Here is a 24,046-nt window from a genome sequence, read left to right as displayed (position 1 = left end):
TCATAGTTTTAAGATATTAGGAGAAAGGTATGGAGGAGACATCAGAGGTAGGTTCGTTATGCAGAGAGCTGTGAATGTATTGAATGGGTTGCCAGTGGTGCTGGTGGAAGCAGAGTCATTTGAGACATTTAAGCGACTGCTGGACATGCACATGGATAGCAGTGAGTTGAGGGGTGCACAGGTTAAGTTATTATATTTTACATTAGGATTAAATCTCGGCACAACATCGTGGGCCAAAGGGCCTGTTCTGTGCTGTGCTTTTAACTTTAAATTTTTAAATTTTAATCTTGTCCATCTCATCCCTCTCAACCAAAGTTAGAACTACTGCTTTTTAAAAAGATTACAGCTCACAGACAAACTCACATGAACCAGTCAAATTTATTATCAAAATTTTGCAGATTAACTCTAGACTGTTAAATTTACTTCCTAAACGCACAAGCTAGTATTTGAAATGTTAAACAAGTAATAGTTAAAACGTTCAGTGCATATTCATTTCTTCCATTTGTTGTGTTCATAATCCCATTTTGAAGCAAAGCCTTGAATTGGATTTATCCTCATGTCCACCATTCTCTTGGTCTGCTTAGCCTTCCATTCATTAGAAAAAGTGTGAGGAGCATCTGCATACACTGTGAATAGAAACACATATTAGACCACCCACAATAACGAGACTCTCCAGCTAGAATCTAACACTTCTAAAAGCTGTTCAGCCTTTTAATCAGAAGTTAAATGAGCATAATTGAGAAAGTTATGTATGACCTATTGCTGAGATATTTGTATCATCGATAGTCACAGGTGAGGTGCTGGAAGACTGGAGGTTGGCTAACATGGTACCACTGTTTAAGAAAGGTGGTAAGGACAAGCCAGGGAACTATAGACCAGTGAGCCTGACGTCAGTGGTGGGCAAGTTGTTGGAGGGAATCCTGAGGGACAGGATGAATATGTACTTGGAAGGGCAAGGACTGATTAGGGATAGTAAACATGACATTGTGCTTGGGAAATCACAAACCTTATTGAGTTTTTTGAAGAAGTAACAAAGAGGATTGATGAGGGCAGAGTGTTAGATGTGATCTACATTGGCTTCAGTAATGCTTTTGACAAGGTTCTCCATGGGAGACTGCTTTAGCAAGGTTAGATCTCATGGAATACAGGGAGAACTAGCCATTTGGATACAGAACTGGCTCAAAGGTAGAAGACAGAGGATGGTGATAGAGGGTTGTATTTCAGACTGGAGGCCTGTGACCAGTGGAGTGCCACAAGGATTGGTGCTGGGTCCACAACTTTTCGTTATTTATATAAATGATTTGGATATGAGCCTAAGAGGTATAATTAGTAAGTTTGCAGATGATACCAAAATTGGAGGTGTAGTGGACAGCGAAGAAGGTTATCTCAGATTACAACAGGATCTTGATCAGATGGGCCAATGGGCTGAGAAGTGGCAGATGAAATTTAAATTAGATAAATTTGAGGTGCTGCATTTTCGGAAAGCAAAGCATAGCAGGACTTATATACATAATGGTAAGGTCCTAGGAAGTGTTGCTGAACAAACGGACCTTGGAGTGCAGGTTCATAGCTCCTTGAAAATGGAGTCGCAGGTAGATAGGATAGTGAAGGTGGTGTTTGGTATGTTTTCCTTTATTAATCAGAGTATTGAGTACAGGAATTGTAAGGTCATGTTGCGGCTGTACAGGACATTGGTTAGGCCACTGTTGGAATATTGCGTGTAATTCTGGTCTCCTTCCTATTGGATAGATGTTGTGAAACTTGAAAGGGTTCAGAAAAGATTTACAAAGATGTTGCCAGGGTTGGAGGAGATATGCTATAGGGAGAGGTTGAATAGGCTAGGGCTGTTTTCCTTGAAGGTCGGAGGATGAGGGGTGATCTTACAGAGATTTATAAAATCCTGAGGGACATGGATAGGATAAACAGGGAAGGTCTTTTCTCTGGGGGGGGAAAGTCCAGAACTAGAGGGCATAGGTTTAGAGTGAGAGGGGAAAGAAAGAAAAGAGACCTAGGGGCAACTTTTTCACACAGAGGGTGGTACATGAATGGAATAAGCTGCCAGAGGAAGTGGTGGAGAATAGTACAACTGCAAAATTTAAAAGGCATCTGGATAGGTATATAAAGGGTTTGGAGGGATATGGTCCAGGTGGTGGCAGATAAGACTAGATTGGGTTGGGATATCTGGTCAGCATGGACAAGTTGGACCAAAGGGTCTGTTTCCATGCTGCACATTTCTATGACTCTATATGGATATGTAATTCCTCTGCTTGGAAATCTTGCTAGCTTGTTAGTGATTTGACCTTTACCAATGGTAGCATTTCAATTTGTTTTATTACAGGCATGTTTACTTCATAAAGCACATGTGTCACTACAGTGAAGGAAAGGAATATTGTCAGTTTTATACAATAGAAAATGTTGCCAGCGATTTTGATTTGATTTCATGTATTGTAGTCATGTAAAAGAGACCCAAGGGACAACTTTTTCACACAGAGGGTGGTACGTGTATGGAATGAGCTGCCAGAGGAAGTGGTGGAGGCTGGTACAATTGCAACATTTAAGGGGCATTTGGATGGGTATATGAATAGGAAGCGTTTGGAGGGATAGGGCCAGGTGCTGGCAGGTGGGACTAGATTGGGTTGGGATACCTGGTCGGCACGGACAGGTTGGACTGAAGGATGTGTTTCCATGCTGTACATCTCTATGTGTGCGTTAGTACAGTGAAAAGCTTTGTTTTCATGCGCTACAGGCAGATCAATGTAAGCAGGGGCATACGGATCATAGGGGGTTTAGCAAGAGTGACGCATACAGGCAACAATGCACAGGAGATTAACAAGCTCAACATTATTTGAAATTAGAGAGTCCATTCATCAATCTAATAACAGCGGGGAAGAAACTGGTCCTGAACCTGTTGGTGCATGTGTTCAAGCTTCTGTATCTTCTGCTTGACGGAAGAGGTTGTAGGAGTGTGTTACTGGTATGGGTGTGATCCTTGGTGATGTTGATGTTGCAGCCTTTCTGTGGCAATGAGAAATATAAATGTTCATATTCCTAACTCAATGACATTTTCATATGCCCAGACATTTGGAAATAGAATGAAGTCTTTGTCATTGAAATGGTGCAGAATTACTATATAGAATATACAGCACATACTCAACCCAGCTCAACAATCCATGTCAGCATTAATGTTCCAATGTGGCCTCAACAATCAGCACAACCTACCATTCCCTAATCTGCTGTACAATCTCCCTTAACCAATCTGTGGCTTGAAAATTTCATTTACACAGAAAATGTGGTGTACTGTGACATGACAAGTAGTACACAGCCTAAGGCTAATGCTCCGGAAACATAGGTTCAAATCTCTCCAAGGCAACTGGTGGAACTTGAATTCAATTAATAAAGATCTGGAATCGCAAGCAAGTCACAGTAATGGTGAGCATGAAACTACTGACTGTCATAAAAAGTGATTCGGTTCACTAAAATCCTTTCAGAGAAGGAAATCTGCCATTGTATCCTGGTCTGGCAAGCAAGGGACTCAGATCCAACAATGCCTGATTTTTACCTGACCTCTGAAATGGTCTAACAAGCCACTCAGTTCAAAGACAGTTGACGATGGACAACACTAACATCCCAGGCAAATAATGAAGAAAAATAAAATTTGAAAAATGCCTTGATTGGTAAGCAAAGTGCAGTGCTAAACCACTCTTCCCAATACTGGGTATCATTCATTGCCACCATTTACATAACTTCACTAATCTTATGCAGCTGACTCAGCTTCACTTACCATACACTCTCTGCCAGGCAAAATACAGTCCAGTTAAACCTATCAGGAATAAAGCTCCACCAATAACAGATTTCCATTCATTTGATCCCTTGTTCATTTCCACAAAGCTTTGGTGAAAGCGAATGCGATATACTGAAGAAATAAACAAAAACTATCTGAATAAGAATTTGGTTAGAGCTTTAATATAAGTGAACAAAATGAGAAAACATTTGATGAAATAATAAGAAACTGCTTCCAATGGCAGTCAGAAACCATTGGACGCCTTATTTACCAGATGAACGAGAGCCACAAAGAGAAGTTATTTTGTAATGCAGCACATTATGAGCTGGAACATACTGCCTGAAAGGATGGTGGAAGCAGATTTAATAACTTTCAAAAGCAAATAGGATAAATAATAAAGGGGAAAAAGTTGCACTGCTGAAGAAATAAGGCAATGGGAATAGGACTACCCCAAAAACAATTTCAGGGAGCCAGCACAGGTGCACTGGGTCAAATGACCATCTTTAGTTCTGCATTATTCTAGGCTTAAAACCGAAATGCAATAAAGTATAGTTACACAATCAATATGTTCTGAAGATTGAACTTCATTCACTTCCACCTGCTTGTTAGAAGTTATTTTGTTTGTGTGCTAGGCTACTAGAAAAGAAAAGGCCATGCATTGAGTCAGGTATTGCATTTGAGGAGAGATGGAGAAGAATTCTGCATTTTGTCTCAATGTAAGGGCTCTTCACTTTGAAGAATCAATTAATTATCACCAAAAGCCCTGGAACAAGTTCATAACCATTGCCCAATACACTATTTCCACTGGGTGAGGGTTCTAGAATTAGGGGGAATAACCTGACAATTAGGGCTAGACCATTTGGGAGCAATATTAGAAAGCACTTCTACACAGAAAGGTGATAGATGCTTTGAACACTATTTCACAGTTGGCAGTGGAGACTAGGTCAGTTGTCACTTGGAAATCTGAGCTAGACAAATTTTTGTCAAGCAAAGGCCTTAAAACAATATAGGCCAAAAGCAGATAAATGGAGTTATAAATCAGCAATAATCTTACTGAATGGAAGAACAGACTTGAACGGCTAAATGGTGTTCTTTTGTTCCTATACACCTAATTCTTAGAACCACAAAGGAGAAAGAACTTCAGAGGGGCAAACAAAAAATGCAATGGATTTTAAAAATCAGCTGCCACGCAAATATTTCAAAATAAAATGGGATGTAACCAAGTAATTGTCTTTTTTTAAAATTTCATATTTCAGTTATGATTTGGAAAGAAGCCTGAAAATTAAACATCAAATTAAGGATACATTTGACTGATGAAAAGGGGTAGAAAGGTAGGACACAAATAATTGTTCAGATACTTAGCACAACATCAACAACAATGAAGGGCGATCCTTTTGAAAGAAAATTTTTAAGATGTTTAATGCTTGATCATTCACCTGACTGGGAAGCATAGAACAGTCTCACAATAAGGAGTCAGCCACTTCCTATTGACATCAGAGCAAATTATTTTCTACCACAGAGAACTGTGCATACTTGGTTGTTGGGTATATTCAATGACTGAGATCAATGACTATTTGGAAACCACTGACAATAAGGAACAAGGGAATCGCGCAAGAAGGTGGAGATGAAGCAGGCTGGTCGTAGTATATTGAATGGGCGAAAAGATTCAAAAGGCTGCATCACCTATGCAAGTTTCTATTTCTTATGTTATTAACCTCATGTCTGCATGTTCCACAATAATGGCCTCCTGGAATTCCCACTCAAAAGGTATTATAGATCAACCTACAACATGTGGACTGTGGTAATTCAAGAAGGCAGCTCACCACCACTCTCTCAATAGCAACTTGAGACAGGCAATAAAATGCTGAACAGCCAGCAACGTCCACGTCCCACGAGTGAATAAAAACAAATGGTTTACAATTACTGAGGACAGTTAAAACATCAACTTTGATTAAAATGAATCCTATCTGAATATTATTGGAGGGATGAACTGAGTGGAGGATCAACTGTAAAAGGTCCAGGTTCAACTCCTAATTACCCCAGATGTAAGTCGAAGCAGGTCGATTAACTTTCGTGGTGAAGATCTGGACTCTAACTGTCAATCAGGGAGTGAAACTTTCAGGGTAGCAATATTTAGAGTTGTGTCATAACATGTCCAAATAGGCTGATAATTTTAAATACAGAAACATTTATTGACACAAAAGCAGAAATTGATGGAAAACTCAGCCGATCTGGCAGCATCTGGAGACAGAGTTAACAGAATGAGTTCTGACGAAGGGTGGCTAGACTCAAAACTTTAACCCTGTTGTACCCCACAGATGCTGCCAGGCCTGCTAAGTTTCTTCAGCAATCTTTGTTTTTATTTCAGATTGCTCGCAGATTTTTGTCTTATTTTAGTGAAACATTTACTGACACTGGAGTTGGGTAATAGAGATAGGACCTATACAGTTATACTATTTCACTATGAACAAATCTAAAACTGAGTAAAGACTGACTTCTATCTATTTCTTCACCAAATAGATATCAGGAATTTGACATCTGAGACAGGTTTGTGCCTACAAAGATTTCTCAGCACCTTCAGGCATGGTGAAAACAATCGATAACTTTAAAATGCTTGCGTTGCCAGTGAATGAGGCTCAAGACATACTAACATGAGCTTTCAGACCTTGATTCTGGATATTAATAATTCAAGTAAACAGATCTCTTCCTTGAGTATATTCATGTCCTGTACTAATCAAAGCCACCTAGCAATCCATGCAGTCAAATCATAGGTGAATGGAGCAAAATCAGACTCCATCCTCTCTTGCCCCACATTCTCCTCCATAATTAATTACTCCGCATTCTCCCTCCTCAACTACTCCCACTAATCAGACAGGTTCAATGCCAACATGTAGTTTATACATCATTTTAGTTACTTACACTTCAGCTTCTCATCAGTGGAAAGAGAAACCCAAGAACTTTTCTCCTTCTCCTTCAGGGACTTTTGCTCTCTGGACAGTTGTTCCACAAAGTCAACAGCAGTAAGTGGATCATCTTTACGATCATAGTAAGGTGAAAGTGAACTGGCTCCAACCTTTGCTACACCTACAGAAAACCAGGACATTTCTCAATTACATCAGCACACAATAACATTAAACATAGGCATACACACCCACAAAGGAAAATCAGTGTTAAAAATATTTCTGATCACCTCATGGGTTTCCTTCTGTAGTATTCTGATAAATCTCTAAATCTTGGTTAAAATATGCTGAAACCAGTTACTGATCATAAGTTCAGTATTCACATCACTTGCAAAGAGTGCTAAGCAAATGCCTCTGGCTAAATTATAATTTAGTGACCAGTTTCACTTGCGTTTTATCATCTGCTATATTCAGTCTATAAGTGAATGATTGTAGTGATTTTCCTGCTATTGGTGTTTTTGATAAGATTGTATTTTGACAAGAATGCTAGAGTTTCTGATCTATATTTACAATCGAAATATGGATTTCCAACATAAGTTCAGGTTTCCTTAACACATTAAAAATATAATGGCGCGTACAATATAGAAAAGGGCTTGAAAAGTCAATTTAATTTAAATGTAAAACTTGATGTTTTCCACATTGTGCTAATACATACAAGATTTTTTTAAAAAAAGACTGCAAGCGGAAGACACTTAGAATGAAGAAGAGTAATCACTTTTAGTATCCAGACAGGTAAATGTGGTAAAACAATTGAAGCAGGAGAATATAGGCAGAACACTACAATATATCTTGAGATTATGGTTTTGTCAGTCCACATTTAAATTACTTAATTCTGTGCAGTTCACTACACAAAAGCACTGAAGCACATTTAGCATACATTTCAAAAGGTCCACAAAAGAACAAAATTTATTGCAATTACAATGATGACAAACTGGATTTCATGATTAGAGATGTTCAAGGATTACTGTCTAAAATGGTAAAGTAAAGGTGGTCCCTAGCAGTTTGCATGAAAGATGAAATAGTGCAAATAAGAATCCAACAACCACACCTTCACGCATTTTAAATTAGTATTTGGAAACCCAGCTTTGAACATCTGGCTAATGAGGTAGATACAAAATTATTAGAGACATACTCTGTGCAATTGGATACTGCAGAGTTAGAATATTCAAACAGATGTCTAGTCCTTGTGAGTATATTACTTTTCAGGTCTGTCAATAGAATAATTTCTTTTAAACACGGGTATCATTCTCATGATACACTCATTGCAAATTTAAGATTAGGATGTTAGCTGTGCATGTGGTAGGAGTTGAGTGATGCTAACCCTGTCGTAGATAGTATTTCAACTCCAAAAGATGATGTAAAGGGCTCTCAATAAGGCTCAGACAAGCTTATGCACCCACATACTGACTCAAAATACCTGCAAAGGCTACACAAAGGTTACAGCATCTTCATAGCTGCACAAAAAACAAAAGCACTGCACACTTAATCACCTGCCCAAATCAAAACCATTGAAGAGTATTAGTAGTACAAAGATAAACTATTTCCACTGTTTGAAGGTTCTAGAACTAAGAGGTCAAACCTAAAAATTAGGGCCAGAGACCGCTCAGGGGAGGAGTTAAGAAACACTCCGACACAGAAGGGGTAGGGGTGGCAGTGGTTTGGAACGCTCTTCCACAAATGACAGTTGATGTTAGATCAGCTATTAATTTTAGAGATAGGTTAAAGTTTTATTACTAAAGGATATGGGCCAAGATGAATTATACGGAGTTGGGCCAATATGGAATATGGAATTATGCTATGGATCAGCCATGATCTCATTGAATAGAGGGACAGACTTGAGGGGCTGATTGGCCTGCTCCTAAGTACCACTGTTTCTGTTATAAAGATTAACAATTGTGAGGTTATGTTTTTCTCAAATCAAAACACATTTCAAACTTTCAGCCCAACTATAATTCACTCGCTGAACACTGACATAAGTATACAAATTTTGACTGAATAAAGTTAGCTAAATACTTTGACTATTGATCCAAGCTCTATACAAATAGCTCCTTGTTTCAATTTAGGCACAAAATTATCAAAAAGGTTAGGCACAGAAATATATAGACTGATTTTGATGCAAATATTCTGCGACTGCTCCTTCACAAAGTGAAAGGAGAGGTATCACAGTAAATTATGAATAGCTGAAATTTACCTGGCAAAAGTCAATAAAATATTATAAAATGTGGTATCACCCAAAACATAATCAATTTTATGGTATATATACAATATACATTGTATTAAAACCAAACAAACCTTATTGAAATCTTATCTGTTACCAAAACATGCAACACCAAATAAGTTGTGAATTAAGACAAAGAATCAGCAATGGAGATTCAGAATGTGCAAACAATCAATATTGGATCATCTAATGTAGCACTAGAATTTAGATCCTCCAACCACAATTGTTTTACAACTTACTATGTCCACGGGCTTGGATACAAGTAGAAATTCCACACTTGGTGATCAGGCTCAGAGCTCTTGAAGCCAACATTCTGCAAAGATTTTACAAAGGACATTTGTCAGAGTTATGTGTCTGTCAGTGACACATAGAAAGTTTTATATGGTAAAAGTCTGAAGCATCAAGTACACCACGTAGTTCCAGTTCCAAACTACCAACGCTTTAACAATTCACAAGCAAGGCCAAAGTTCTAAAGATCACCTTTTCACAACAAAGTGGAAGACCAATGTTGAGAAATGAACATTCACCTGTAAAACCGAAACTCAACATATTAAATACATCCAGTCACATTCTTAATTCCAAGCTTCTTCCATTAACGAAAAAGTCATAGAGTCATAGAGATGTACAGCATGGAAACAAAGCTTTCAGTCCAACTCATCCATGCTGACCAAATATCCTAACCTAATCTAGTTCCATTTTCCAGCACTTGGCTCAGATCCCACTAAACTCTTCCTATTCATATATCCGAGTAAAAAATGAGGTCTGCAGATGCTGGAGATCACAGCTGCAAATGTGTTGCTGGTCAAAGCACAGCAGGCCAGGCAGCATCTCAGGAATAGAGAATTCGACGTTTCGAGCATAAGCCCTTCAGGGCTTATGCTCGAAACGTCGAATTCTCTATTCCTGAGATGCTGCCTGGCCTGCTGTGCTTTGACCAGCAACACATTTGCAGCTATTCATATATCCATCCAGATGCCTTTTAAATGGTGTAATTGTACCAGCCTCCACCACTTCCTCTGGCAGCTTATTCCACATACACACCACCGTCTGCATGAAAAAGTTGCCCCTTAAGTCCCTTTTATATCCTTCCCCTCTCGCCCTGAACCTATGTAAACAAAGGCTGGAGCGGTCAGGAAACGCTCTTTATACTGAAACCTGGGATTGAACCAGAGACCAAGAAATCTTCAGTCTAATGCTCTCCCAGGTCAAATTTTGCACCTTAACAACTTCATTGTTAGCTGTAGAGCTAAAGATCATTATTGACATTTATCAATTACATATAACCCCTCAGAGATTAAGTGTAATTAATAATGGTCGAAAGTAATGTAAGGGACAGGGAAACCTCTCACAGCCTGACCACAATCACTTCCTCGATTGTCCTCCCTTCTAAATTCAGAGAAACCTTCCAGTTTTACTGCAGACTACTTAACCATGGTCATAGAGCAAAGTAAAGGTATGTGTAAATACACAAAAATATAACACACATAAGCATTCAGATTAATAAACATCAAATGCAATTCTTGCAAGGTAACTTTATGTTAGCCATATACATCTGCAGCAGAGTTGTGAACAAAACCCTGTATTGACTTATGGATAATTTTAGACAGACACCCATGCTAAAGTGAAATTATATTGTAACATTGCTGTACAATCCAGTGTGTCCAGTTTAATCATTTCGCCAAAAGATCTACTGTAATAAACGATAATAATTATTTGATTCTGTGATTTCATTTCCCAATTTACATGTAATTCATTTGAACTGACACTTGTAGCTCACACTTGGTAGACTAGACCACAATCATTAAAAAAGGTACTATAATAAAGACAGAGGTAAATAATCCTGTAAAATTAACATCCATCATGGTTGTAGGGCAACAAAGCAAAATTAAATTGCAAAATGCATACCAGCAACAGATAAGCAATAACTTCACAGAAGAATTCCTAATTCAATATGTGGATGTACCTACTAAAGAAAGTGCAAAACCTTGATCTACTCTTGGGAAATAAGGCAGGGAAGATGACTGAGGTATCAGTGGGGAACCACTTTGGGGCCAGCGACCATAATTCTATTGGTTTTAAAATGGTGATGGAAAAGGATAGACCAGATCTAAAAGGTGAAGTTCAAAACTGGAGGAAGGCTAATTTTGATGGCATTAGGCAAGAACTTTCAAAAGCTGATCGGGAGCAGATGTTCGCAGGTAAAGGGATGGCTGGAAAATGGGACGCCTTCAGAAATGAGTCCAGAGACAGTATATTCCTGTTAGGGTGAAAGGAAAGGTTGGTAGGTGTAGGGAATGCTGAATGACTAAAGAAATTGAGGGTTTGGTTAAGAAAAAGAAGGAAGCATATGTCAGGTATAGACAAGATAGATGGAGTGAATCCTTAAAAGAATATATAGGCAGTAGGAGTATACTTAAGACGGAAATCAGGAGGGGAAAAAAGGGGATATGAGATAGCTTTGGGAAATAGAGTTAAGGAAAATCCAAACGGTTTTTACAAATGCATGAAGGACAAAAGGGTAACTAGGGAGAGAATAGGGCCCCTCAAAGATCAGCAAGACGGCCTTTGTGTGGAGCCGCAGGAGACTGGGGAGATATTAAACGAGTATTTTGCATCAGTGTCACTGTGGAAAAGGACATGGAAGATATACAACATAGCGAAACAGATGATGACATCTTGGAAAATGTCCATATTACAGAGGAGGAAGTGCTGGACGTCTTGAAACACAAGACTGGGTACATTCCCAAGGACCTGATCAGGTATGCCTTCAAACTCTGTGTGAAGCTAGGGAAGTGATTGCTGGGCCCCTCGCTGAGATATTTGTACCATTGATAGTCCCAGGTGAGGTGCCGGAACACTGGAGATTGGCTAACTTGATGCCACTGTTTAAGAAAGGTGGTAAGGAAAACAGAACTATAGATCAGTGAGCCTGACGTTGGTGGTGGGCAAGTTGTTGGAGGGAATCCTGAGAGACAGGATGTACATGTATTTGGAAAAGCAAGGACTGATTAGGGATAGTCAACATGGCTTTGTGCATGGGAAATCATGTCTCACAAAATTGACTGAGTTTCTTGAAGATGGAACAAAGAGGATTGATGAGGGCAGAGCGATCTATATGGACTTCAGTAAGGCAGTTGACAAGGCTCCCCATGGGAGACTGATTAGCAAGATTAGATCCCATGGAATACAGGGAGAACTAGCCCTTTGGATACACAACTAGCTCAAACGTAGAAGACAGAGGGTGGTGGTGGAGGGTTGTTTTTCCAGACTGGAGGCCTGTGACCAGTGGAGTGCCACAAGGATTGGTGCTGGGTCCACTACTTTTAGTCATTTATATAAATTATTTGGATGTGAACATAGGAGGTATAGTTGGTACGTTTGCAGATGACACCAAAAGTCCAGAACTAGAGGCATAGGTTTAGGGTGAGAGGGGAAAGATATAAAAGAGACCTAAGGGGCAACTTTTTCACACAGAGGGTGGTACGTGTATGGAATGAGCTGCCAGTGGAAGTGGTGGAGGCTGGTACAACTGCAACATTTAAAAGGCATCTGGATGAGTATATGAATAGGATATGGGCCAGATGCTGGCAGGTGGGACTAGATTGGGTTGGGATATCTAGTTGGCATAGATGAGTTGGACAGAAGGGTCTGTTTCCATGCTCTACATCTCTGACTCTATGAGGAAGAAGCAGATATTTGGAGTAGACTTTATCATTTCAGTGTACTTTCTTCCTAAATCAAAAAAAGGCTGCAGTAACTATCATGTTGAGCAGCACTGCCTACCTACACCTGTTTCTATGACTTCAACTGGGGCTGTTGTAGACAACTCATGTTGCCAGCATCTAGGGTGAAAGATCAAAGTGCATATAATGGATGATCCATTGGCTATGCCAGCAACTTAACTTCAATAAAATATCAAAAGATTAATAAATATTTCAAATGTCAACTGCTAATTATGTAATGGATTCTAGTTTGAATATTTAAAATAATCCTGACAAATACTTATGCTCTGCTCTCAAATCTTGATATTGATCTACTGCACTCCAACCTTGTTATTAGTCGATAATTGTACTAAAAGTATCGTCATTCTTTCAAACATTATCTGTTCAGAAAACCCGTTGACATCAGATTAGCCTGAGGGAACTAAGGAATGGTTATATCAGATGAGTAGGGTTTCAGAAAAATAATAATATTTGGTCCATCTCATGATAAACACCTCAGCGCTGGAGAAAGAAAAATACTTTTGGCTCCGTAATTCCTTACAATAATACCGACATGTACATCCTGGTTTAAGTCGTTAAAGGCTGCAAGAAAAGACAGACAGCTCAATGGCAAATACATAGTTTCACTGTGCGATGGGACATCCTCGGGGATTCCAGATATCAAACTGATAAAACCTTTGTGGACCACTTCCAACACTGTTGTGTGACCACCGCTGTGCACATTGCTGCTGATGTTGCCTCACACAGTGCCCAGTATAGATAACCTCCCTCACCTTGATATAACCGATGTGTTTGGGGCGGGGAAGGAGGGTGGGGTTATTTCAGTTTAATTGCAGTCAGCCCCACCGTGCTGAAGCCGCAGAGTTACTGCCTTCATTGACAGACCTTGTGAAACGGAACAGGCAGGTCACCGATCACCCCCTCAATGTCCCTCCCCAACCCCAATCCCAATCCCAACCCCCTAACCCCAACACCCCACACCCTAACCCCAAATCCAACCCCCTAACCCCAACACCCCACACCCTAACCCCAAATCCAACCCCCTAACCCCAACACCCCACACCCTAACCCCAAATCCAACCCCCTAACCCCAACACCCCACACCCTAACCCCAAATCCAACCCCCTAACCCCAAATCCAACCCCCTAACCCCAAATCCAACCCCCTAACCCCAAATCCAACCCCCTAACCCCAACACCCCACACCCTAACCCCAAATCCAACCCCCTAACCCCAACACCCCACACCCTAACCCCAACACCCCACACCCTAACCCTAACCCCAACCCCCTAACCCCAACACCCCACACCCTAACCCCAAATCCAACCCCCTAACCCCAACACCCCACACCCTAACCCCAAATCCAACCCCCTAACCCCAAATCCAACCCCCTAACCCCAAATCCAACCCCCTAACCCCAACACCCCACACCCTAACCCTAACCCCAACCCCCTAACCCCAACACCCCACACCCTAACCCTAACCCCAACACCCCACACCCTAACCCCAAATCCAACCCCCTAACCCCCACACCCCACACCCTAACCCCAAATCCAACCCCCTAACCCCAACACCCCACACCCTAACCCCAAATCCAACCCCCTAACCCCAACACCCCACACCCTAACCCCAAATCCAACCCCCTAACCCCAACACCCCACACCCTAACCCTAACCCCAACCCCCTAACCCCAACACCCCACACCCTAACCCTAACCCCAACACCCCACACCCTAACCCCAAATCCAACCCCCTAACCCCAACACCCCACACCCTAACCCCAAATCCAACCCCCTAACCCCAACACCCCACACCCTAACCCCAAATCCAACCCCCTAACCCCAACATCCAACCCCCTAACCCCAACATCCAACCCCCTAACCCCAACACCCCACACCCTAACCCCCACACCCCACACCCCACACCCCACACCCCAATCCCAATACCCCATCCCCCTAATCCCAGCCCCTCCCCTCGGCGCCTATGCCTGAGACCCTGTTCCAGCGGCTCCCGAAGGCGGGAGGGCAGCCACCGCGAATTAAATCCACCGTCTCCACCCCCAGGCCGAGGCCCCGGACGAACACAGAGGCGGTCACTCACTCGAGCGATCAGTCACCACAGCAACGGGAAAGCTAGTTACCGAGGGAGGAGAGGGCGGAACTGACGCCACCCCGCCGGAAGTCAGGGTCAAATGGCACCCCGGGCGGCAGGCAGCAGTTCAGGGAGTGAACAGTAGGGGGTGTAGGTTGCGCACACATTCAAATGCACGATGTATGTGTCAAACATCCCCATAAAGAGTATATATGGACTGGGTGTGAGATTTCACCATATAGGCTGTATATGGACTGGGTGTGAGATATCACCATATAGGCTGTATATGGACTGGGTGTGAGATATCACCATAAAGGCTGTATATGGACTGGGTGTGAGATTTCACCATATAGGCTGTATATGGACTGGGTGTGAGATTTCACCATATAGGCTGTATATGGACTGGGTGTGAGATATCACCATAAAGTGTCTACATGAACTGGGTGTGTGATTTTACCATTAAGGCTGTGTATGGACTGGGTGTGAGATATCTTTATAAAGTGTGTATATGGACTCAGTGTGAGATATCCACATAAAGTGTGTATACAGACTGGATATCAGATATTCCTGTAAAATGTGTTTCTGGACTGAATGTCAAACATCCCCATAAAATATCTGCAAGGTTCAAATGTATGATATCTTCATACACTGTGTACGTGGCCTGGTTGTGAGATTTCCTTATAAAGTGTGAATATGGACAGGGTGTGAGATTTCCTTACAAAATGTGTCGATGGACTGGTGTGAGAAATCCTCGTACAGAGTGTGTATGAACTGGGTGTGAGATATTCTCATCCAGAGTGTGCACACCATTAGGAATGAGATGTTCTCATCCAGAGTGTGTACATGCACTGGGTGGGAGATATCTTCATACAGAATGTATATGGACTGAGTGTGAGATTCCTGAAGAAGGACTTTTGCCCGAAATGTCGATTCTCCTGCTGCGCTTTTCCAGCAACACACTTTTCAGCTCTGTGTGTGATATATCCCAATACAGAGTGAGTACATTCCTTGGGTGTGATATATCTTCTTGTAGAGCATGTATGTGGACTGGGTGAGAAGTATATTCACGCAGTTTATAGGCATTGGGTGTGAGAGATCATTATGCACTGTGTATATGGATTGGGTGTGAAATCTTATCATAAAGTGTGTATGCAGTGACTGAGAGAGATCCTCATCCATGTTTCTTTGGCAGGAGAGACTAGCATCCGAGGACACAGCCTCAGAGTAAAAGGAAGATCCGTTAGAACAGAGATAAGGAGAAACTTCTTTGGACAGAGAGCGGTGATTCTGTGGAATTCATCGACATAGAAGGCTGTGGAAGTCAGGTCATTGAGTCTATTTAAAAGAGAGATAAATAGGTTCTTGATTGTCAAGGGGATCCAACTGTTACAGGGAGAAAGCAGGAGAATGAGGTTGAGAAACTTATACAGCCATGATTGAATGGCAGAGCAGACTCAATGGGCTGAATGGCCTAATTTCCACTCCTATGTCTTATGGTCTTACATCCAGAATGTATATACATCAAGAAAGAGATGGATAGAGCTCTTAGAGATTGTGGGATCCAGAATTATGGGGATAAGGCAGGATACTGATTGTGGATGATCAGCCATGATCATAATGAATGGTGGTGCTGGCTCGAAGGGCCGAATGGCCTACTCCTGCACCTATAGTCTGTTGTATGTGGACTGGGTGTCAGATATCCTCATCCAAATTGTGTATGTGCCACTGGCTTTGAAATATCCTCATCAAGTGTCTATATGACAGGGTGTGAGATTAAAATTAAATGTTATTGTCATGTGTACTCAAGTATAGGAATACAGGAGTACAGTGAAAAGAGCAGTCACATTGCCAATCTTCAACATCATCTTAGTTACAAAACCAGAATTTAAAAAAACACAATTTTTATTTGAAAAAAGAGCCATAAGGTAAGGAAACATCCAGATCTGAAAGTCTAAAGATTTATCTCCATGAAGGTATTTGGAAAACCCATCCACCATGCAGGCAACCAAGACTAGCCTGGAGGCTGTCATCATTACACAAAAGGTCCCCTATCAATGCCAATGTTGTTCTGTCTCCCATCCCGTCACCACCTCCAACTGCCGGGCGGCTGCCAATCCATGCACATCCCGGTCTCACTGCAGTGCCAATGCCACTGAATCACTGCAAAAGTCTTTAAAGAAAAGAAAACAAAGAGAAAAGTAAAGGAAAAGAGTAGAAGTTAAAAACAAAGCAACATAAAAAAAATGCAGGCAGGAGTGGACAAGACCTGGGCTCAGCCCTGTTATTCCAACGCCATCTCGAATGATACCTACAACCAGCATTTATATGGACTGGGTGTGAGATATCTCATACAATGAGTATATGGACTGGGTGTGAGATAGCCTCATACAATGAGGATATGGACTGGGTGTGAGATAGCCTCATACAGAGTGTCTATAGGACTAGGAGTAAGAAAGCTTCATATTGTGTGTATAGACTGGGTGTGAGATATCTTTACATAGCGTGCATATGTTCTTGGTGTGAGAAATATTCATACCAAGTTTATATGGACTGGGAGTGAGATATTCTTATACACAATGTTATGATCTGGATTTGAGTTATTCTCATATAGAATGTGTGAGTGGAGTGAGTATGGAATATCCTCACCATCTGTATGTGGGACTGAATATAACAGGATGGTTATATGGTTAAGACAGACCAAGAGTCAATTAAATTACTGTGACAATGTATGGAGTTGAGTGCAGATGTTGTAAAATGTAATGATTAATACTGTGTATGAAAACTATGTAAGCATTGACTCATGAAAGGAATGGGTCAGACCAGCAATGGTGAATACATATGTGGACGCTGATGGGATAAAAAGGGTGAAATATAACTGTATTGTTGCATCTTAATTCCTACACTGTACCAGAATGGTGAACCGCTAAGAATCTACAATGTTGATGGGAAAAAGTGGCCAACTTCAGAGGAACAATTGCTGTGAACAACAGAGCCAAGCACTGCTCATTAAGCAGGAATTTGGTGATTAGGGGCTGCCCAACGCTTCTTGACCTTTGTGGTTATCAAGATTTCTAAATTAAAGAAAGAAGGTAGGACAGTGAGACAGATGTATCTTTTCTATACAACCCTTGGATGGATGGTCTTAGAGTCACAAGGGTCCTTGGGTAGGAATCAAAATTTATGGAACTTTGAAAGAGAAAACACATAAAAATAAGTATTTTGAATACATCGGCCACGTAACTTAGGAATAACTATTGCAGAAGCAGGACCTTGAGCACAGAGTTCAGAGAAGAAGGACAGATCTATCTGCTTGACTGAAGCCCGGCCAGCTCTCCCTCATTAGTGTGATTAATACCAAAGTCTCAGTAATGAGTCTGAGGCTGATTTGTTTGTACCCTGACACAGTTTTATGCTGTAGTATTAAACTGACAGAATGGTTTAAAAACCAGTAGATTGCAGTAACAGTACAGACTGTATTTATTGTGTTCATTGGGGCTGACTCAGAGACAGCAATGAACGACACTCACATAGTCTCTTCAACCATTCTTGGATTCAAGATGGTGTCAACACCAGGCAACTCTTTGCGTGCTGTCTACAACAGTTCTTATTTCCACATTTCTTTAATCGGTAGCACTATTAAATCTCAATTCTATGTCTGTAAAAATTACTAACAATATTCTCTTAAATCTCTGTTTAATCTATATGTTCTTGATCTATATGTTCTTGTGTTATGATCTGCCTCTACTACACACAAAATAAAACCTTTCACTGTACGTAGGTACATGTGACAACAACAAATCAAATTATAAAGGAACAGTGGGAGAAACAATCAGTTTCCTAACAATGAGTTTTAACTGAACCCCACAGGGCCAGTATCCAATTGCATCTTTCCCCGTACCTCTGTTGAAAGTAAGTTTGTGTTGAATTGAGACAGAGACTGGAGAACCAACTCATGTTGGAGGCTGACTGAACAGGGAATCCTTAAGCACTGAATCCAGCACTCATTTCTTGTCTGCTGTCACACAGAGAGTGGGTGATGAATTTTCCCTGATGAAACAGTTTGCCCAGTGTGACCCATCGTTCTGTATAATTCCGGTTGCCCTGCTACAGGGAGGACATTGTTAAACTTGAGAGTGTGCAGAAAATATGTACAGGGATGTTGCCAGGGTTGGAAAGTTTTAGTTATAGAGAAAGGCTGAATAGGCTGGGGCATCTTTCCCCTCAAGTGTTGGAGGCTGAGAGGTGACCTTATAAAGGTTTATAAAATCATGAGGGGCATGGATAGGGCGAATAGCCAAGGTCTTTTTCCTATGTGTCAGAGTCCAAAACTGAAGGGCATAGATTTAAGGTGAGAGGGGAAAGATTTGAAAAGGACTGAGGGGGTAACTTTTTCATGCAGAGGGTGGTGCCTGTATGGAACGAGCTGCAAGAGGAGATGTTGGAGATGGATATAATTACAACATTTTGTACATGAACAGAAATAATTTAGAGGGATATGACCAAATGCTGGCAAATGGGACTAGGTCAGATTGGGAAATCTGGTTGGCGCAGACGAGTTGGTCCAAAGGTTCTGTTCCCATGCTGTATGACTCTATCTTAGTGCTGCCAAAGGATTGTCTCTAGGCTCAATGCAATATGCAATACATGGTAGATTTTCTGTATAAGAGACAGTCATTGCCTGTCTCTTGTGCGGTGTGAATATTATTTGTCACATGTTGATCCAAGCCTGAATGTTGTCCAGGTCTTGCTGCATCTCGGTTCAGTATATTGCTCCAGTATCTGAAGATTCACAAATGTTACATAACATTGTGTAATTATCAAATAACATTACATTGGAGAGGGGGTCATGGGTAATGCAGCTGAAGATATTTGGGCATGGTACGCTTCTGTGAGGAACGATGACTTGGGGTTGGAATAAATGACTTTCAACAATCACAACGATCTTCCTTTGTGCTATGTCTGACCTGACAATTGGATAATTTTGCCCACATTTCCATTGACTTCAATTTTGCTCAGCCTTCTTGAAGCAACACTTGGTCATATGTTTCTTTTATGTTGCATCACTTTCACCTCATTGGAGCATATCCGAATAAATATTCTAAATCCAGAGATGTCAAGTACTGAAATTAGTGAGGTAGTCTCTCCAGATGTGTCATGTCTGTGAAGCAATTACTTGGCCAGAGTTGAAATATGATGTGGAGACAAATGTTTTAAGCCAGAGTGTAAATATCACTGGACAACAGTGTCTTAATTGGGCTGCTTTGATGGGATATTTGTGATTCATTATATATCTAATTTGATGAGAGCAATCTAATTACTAAAACCTCTGGGATGTCTACAGGGTTACACTAACTAGCTGAGTTCATTAGCGCATCTGTTTTTGTGAGGGATATCAATTCTGGAAACTGGATTCTTTTATTTAGTTTCCAAGGATTGTTTGCCACATTTCAGGAAATACTTGGCAGAAGTTTAAAGAGAACTGAGCTACAATGAGTCTGTCATTATGCTGTGATAAAAAGATGTTCTCCCAGAGAACTGTGTTCCATTCACAGCTTTCCACTTATAAAAAAGGTTAGGATTTACTTTGAAGCCTCAGATATGGAATTAGTATTAAATCGATTGGTTCCCACGCCTTGATTAATTTTACAGTAATTACTTCTTTTGGATGGGGGGAGAGGGTTTGGTGGCGTAGCAGCAATATCATTGAACTAATCCAGGAGTCCCAGGCTCATGTTCTCCAGACACAAGTATAAAATTCTGTCACTGCTATTCAAAAAACCTGCAATATAAAGTTGGTCTCAATTGTGATGCCCATTAAATTATTACCAATTGGTTCACTAATGCCTTTTAGGGAAGAAAATCTGATATCCTTCCTATGCATGTGACTCCAGACCCAAAGTAATTTGTCTGACTCCGAAATTGCCTGAGCAAGTTCCAGGGTAATTAAGGATGGGTAACAAATGCTAGCCCAGCCCCCATCACAAAACCCATATCTAATGACTAGATTAGTGAGAAGCTGACAGATGGAGATGGGAACAATATTGTGAGTAAACCAACCCCTCATCGACAACGTGTATGAGCCATTAGTGCTGGAAGCGCAGTTGGGACAAGATTATGTTGAAGTACAGATTTGAGATGACCCAAGGAATCCCTTATGGACTCAACCTGTAAGCCTCTCTTTGGTCATCCTGGAGATAGTTCTCATTGATAGTCTGGAATAGAAAACTCTTACAGACAGTTTAGTTTAATTTTAGTCATCCCCTTTATTTACCAATAGCATCACTATTACAACATAACACTGATACCTATAAGCTAAACTAAGTAGGTTCTAAAAACCCAGAAGAGTAGGGCACCAGCTCTTCAAGAGCCCAGCAGGCTACTCCGATGTACTGACACAAAGTGTCTTCCTTTATACAAAAAGTTTACAAAAGCATTGCATGTTCTTAATTAGGCAGACAACAGTGAAAGACAACAATTCGTAAGGAAGAGAAGTTAATTGACAGGTCTGTGTACGCTCGACTAATCACATCTACAGGCCCTAAGCCATTCATCAGGTGGGATAAACAAATCCAGCTGTTAGGCGCCTGTTGAGATAAGTTAGTATCATAACGAGGTACCAGTCTGAGCTAATTGGAGAGTTCATAAGGTAACCTTGCACATCTCACATGTCAGATACAATCTTTTACAAAACGGCTTCTTAGCAAGGAGATCAAAAGTTTTGAACATAAAATGACTTCCAGACACATTGTGCCAGAATCTCTTCAATGTTGGGTTTAGAATATTTTTTGAGCTAGGTCAGACTCCTGCTTTTACTCTTAAGCACAGAATCATCTGTGCCTGAGGCTGAGATGTTACTCTAAGGTTGTATTTAAACTGATTCATTAATCGTGAATTAAACATGCTTTCTTTTTGGGGTTGTGATTCAAATTCAAATAAGACATAAGATCTGACTAGTTAGAATTGATAGTGGGGCAGCCTGTAGGATGGTCTGCAAGCTCAGCAAGTAAGTTAAAGCTTCATCAATATTACTTTTTACAGAGTTTGCATTTCATAACCAGTAATAGCAACACAAAATCATCATAAAATCTCAAAAATGTAATTAAGTTCAATCCATAGCAGATAAGCATAAAGAGTTTTTTTTTGCTGGCAGCCCCAGTTACTAAAATGATCTCTCTCTCTCACTCTCTCTCTCTCTCTCTCATTCCTTTTGAACTCTCAAGTCAAGGACTTATAAAAGCAAAGATGTGTTTTCCTCTGTTTCAGCCTAGCTTACAAGGGGTAATAAGAATCCGTTATAATTTATAGGACTTGACCATTAATTACACAGCTTTTGATAGTACCAAGTTTCGTTTCGAGATCAGAATCAAACTCCGTCATAAATTTCACAAGGGAACAGCCATGAATGTTATTACTCGGTGTCCTGTTTACACAGATTCACTGATGTTAAGGCAAATGTTCTTAATTGCCTTAGAGCATCCTGTTATCACTTGGTGAGCACAGATAGAGTCATAGAGATGTACAGCATAGACACAGACCCTTTGGTCCAACCTGTCCATGCCGACCAGATATCCCATCCCAATCTAGTCCCACCTGCCAGAATCCAGCCCATATCCCTCCAAACTCTTCCTATTCATATACCCATCCAAATGCCTTTTAAATGTTGCAATTGTACCAGCCTCCACCACTTCCTCTGGCAGCTCATTCCATACACGTACCACCCTCTGTGTGAAAAAGTTGCCCCTTAGGTCTCTTTCATATCTTTCCCCTCTCACCCTAAACCTATGCCCTCTAGTTCTGGACTCCCCGACTCCAAGGAAAAGATTTTGTCTATTTATCCATGTCCTTCATAATTTTGTAAGCCTCTATAAGGTCACCCCTCAACCTCCGACGCTCCAGGGAAAACAGCTCCAGCCTGTTCAGCCTCTCCATATAGCACAAATCCTCCAACCTTGGCAACATCCTTGTAAATCTTTTCTGAACCCTTTCAAGTTTCACAACATCTTTCCGATAGGAAGGAGACCAGAATTGTACGCAATATTCCAACAGTGGGCTAACCAATGTCCTGTACAGCCGCAACATGACCTCCCAACTCCTGTACTCAATACTCTGACCAATAAAGGAAAGCATACCAAACGCCTTCTTCACTATCCTATCTACCTGTGACTCCACTTTCAAGGAGCTATGAACCTGCACTCCCAGGTCTCTTTGATCAGCAACACTCCCTAGGACCTACCATTAAGCGTATAAGTCCTGCTAAGATTTGCTTTCCCAAAATGCAGCACCTCGCATTTATCTGAATTAAACTTCATCTGCCATTTCTCAGCCCATTGGCCCAACTGGTCCAGATCCTGTTGTAATCTGAGGTAACTCTCTTCACTGTCCACTACACCTCCAATTTTGGTGTCATCTGCAAACTTACTAACTGTACCTCTTATGCTCGCATCCAAATCATTTATGTAAATGACAAAAAAAGAGAACCCAGCATTGATCATTGTGGTACTCCACTGGTCACAGGCACCCAGTCTGAAAAACAACCCTCCACCACCACCCTCTGTCTTCTAACTTTGAGACAGTTCTGTATCCAAATGGCTAGTTCTCCCTTTATTCCATGAGATATAACCTTGCTAATCAGACTCCCATAGGCAACCTTGTCGAATGCCTTACTGAAGTCCATATAGATCACATCTACTGCTCTGCCCTCATCAATCTGCCTTGTTACTTCTTCAAAAAACTCAATCGAGTTTGTCAGACATGATTTCCTATGCACAAAGCCATGTTGACTATCCCTAATCAGTCCTTGCCTTTCCATATACGTGTACATCCTGTCCCTCAGGATTCCCTCCAACAACTTGCCCACCACTGAGGTCAGGCTCACCGGTCTGTAGATCCCTGGCTTGTCTTTACCGCCCTTCTTAAACAGTGGCACCACGTTTGCCAACCTCCAGTCTTCCAGCACCTCACCTGTGACTATCGATGATACAAATATCTCAGCAAGAGGCCCAGCAATCACTTCTCTAGCTTCCACAGAGATGTTTTTATCTTCTGCATAACTTGGGTTCCCCTTTTTCTGAGCCTCCCTGCCTCCCTTAAGGCTATAGACTTTCTCATTCCCTCCTTTTGTCATTTCATGACAACCACTTGGCTTATATAAATATAATTAGTCAGTTCAGTCATTTTGTATTCTCAATAAGTCAAGTGCCTCCTCTGGTGAGTCATCTTCTCTCAGAGTCTGAAAGATACTGAATTTCAGCATGAAAGTTCAGGCATGGAGGTACA

The 24,046-nt window shown here is 41.1% G+C and overlaps 1 protein-coding gene across 5 annotated transcripts; it reads right to left on the bottom strand.

Moving 5' to 3' along the window:
* Positions 1 to 359: 359 nt before the first annotated feature.
* LOC132823651 (cytochrome c oxidase subunit 4 isoform 1, mitochondrial) lies at positions 360 to 14,847 on the bottom strand. 5 transcript variants are annotated; one of them, XM_060837594.1, is made up of 6 exons: positions 14,780 to 14,847; positions 9,199 to 9,272; positions 6,701 to 6,865; positions 3,782 to 3,913; positions 2,906 to 3,011; positions 496 to 626 (listed from the first exon to the last, which is right to left on the bottom strand). In XM_060837594.1, the coding sequence occupies exons 2-6, from the start codon at positions 9,269 to 9,271 to the stop codon at positions 596 to 598; spliced, it is 507 nt and encodes a 168-aa protein (XP_060693577.1). In that variant the 5' UTR covers position 9,272; positions 14,780 to 14,847; the 3' UTR covers positions 496 to 595. The 5 variants fall into 5 exon arrangements, 4 of the variants coding, with proteins under 4 accessions (XP_060693576.1, XP_060693579.1, XP_060693578.1 ...); XR_009645574.1 differs by having other exon boundaries at positions 542 to 626; positions 2,906 to 3,015; XM_060837593.1 differs by lacking the exon at positions 2,906 to 3,011 and having other exon boundaries at positions 360 to 626.
* Positions 14,848 to 24,046: the final 9,199 nt, after the last annotated feature.

The sequence above is a fragment of the Hemiscyllium ocellatum genome, chromosome 17, assembly GCF_020745735.1.
Source record: "Hemiscyllium ocellatum isolate sHemOce1 chromosome 17, sHemOce1.pat.X.cur, whole genome shotgun sequence".
Lineage (NCBI taxonomy): Eukaryota > Metazoa > Chordata > Chondrichthyes > Orectolobiformes > Hemiscylliidae > Hemiscyllium > Hemiscyllium ocellatum.
Note: the sequence above shows the minus strand (reverse complement) of the source record. Positions and strands in the feature narration are given on the sequence as shown.

Excerpts from the sequence above, each read along its gene's own strand:
- LOC132823651 (XM_060837593.1), bottom strand. The coding sequence starts at position 9,271 with ATGTTGGCTTCAAGAGCTCTGAGCCTGATCACCAAGTGTGGAATTTCT. Across the intron at positions 3,914-6,700 it reads CACTGATGAGAAGCTGAAGT|TATATCGCATTCGCTTTCAC; the intron begins GTAAGTAACTAA and ends TTATTTCTTCAG. Across the intron at positions 627-3,781 it reads TGCCTGGCAGAGAGTGTATG|TGTATGCAGATGCTCCTCAC; the intron begins GTAAGTGAAGCT and ends TTCTATTCACAG.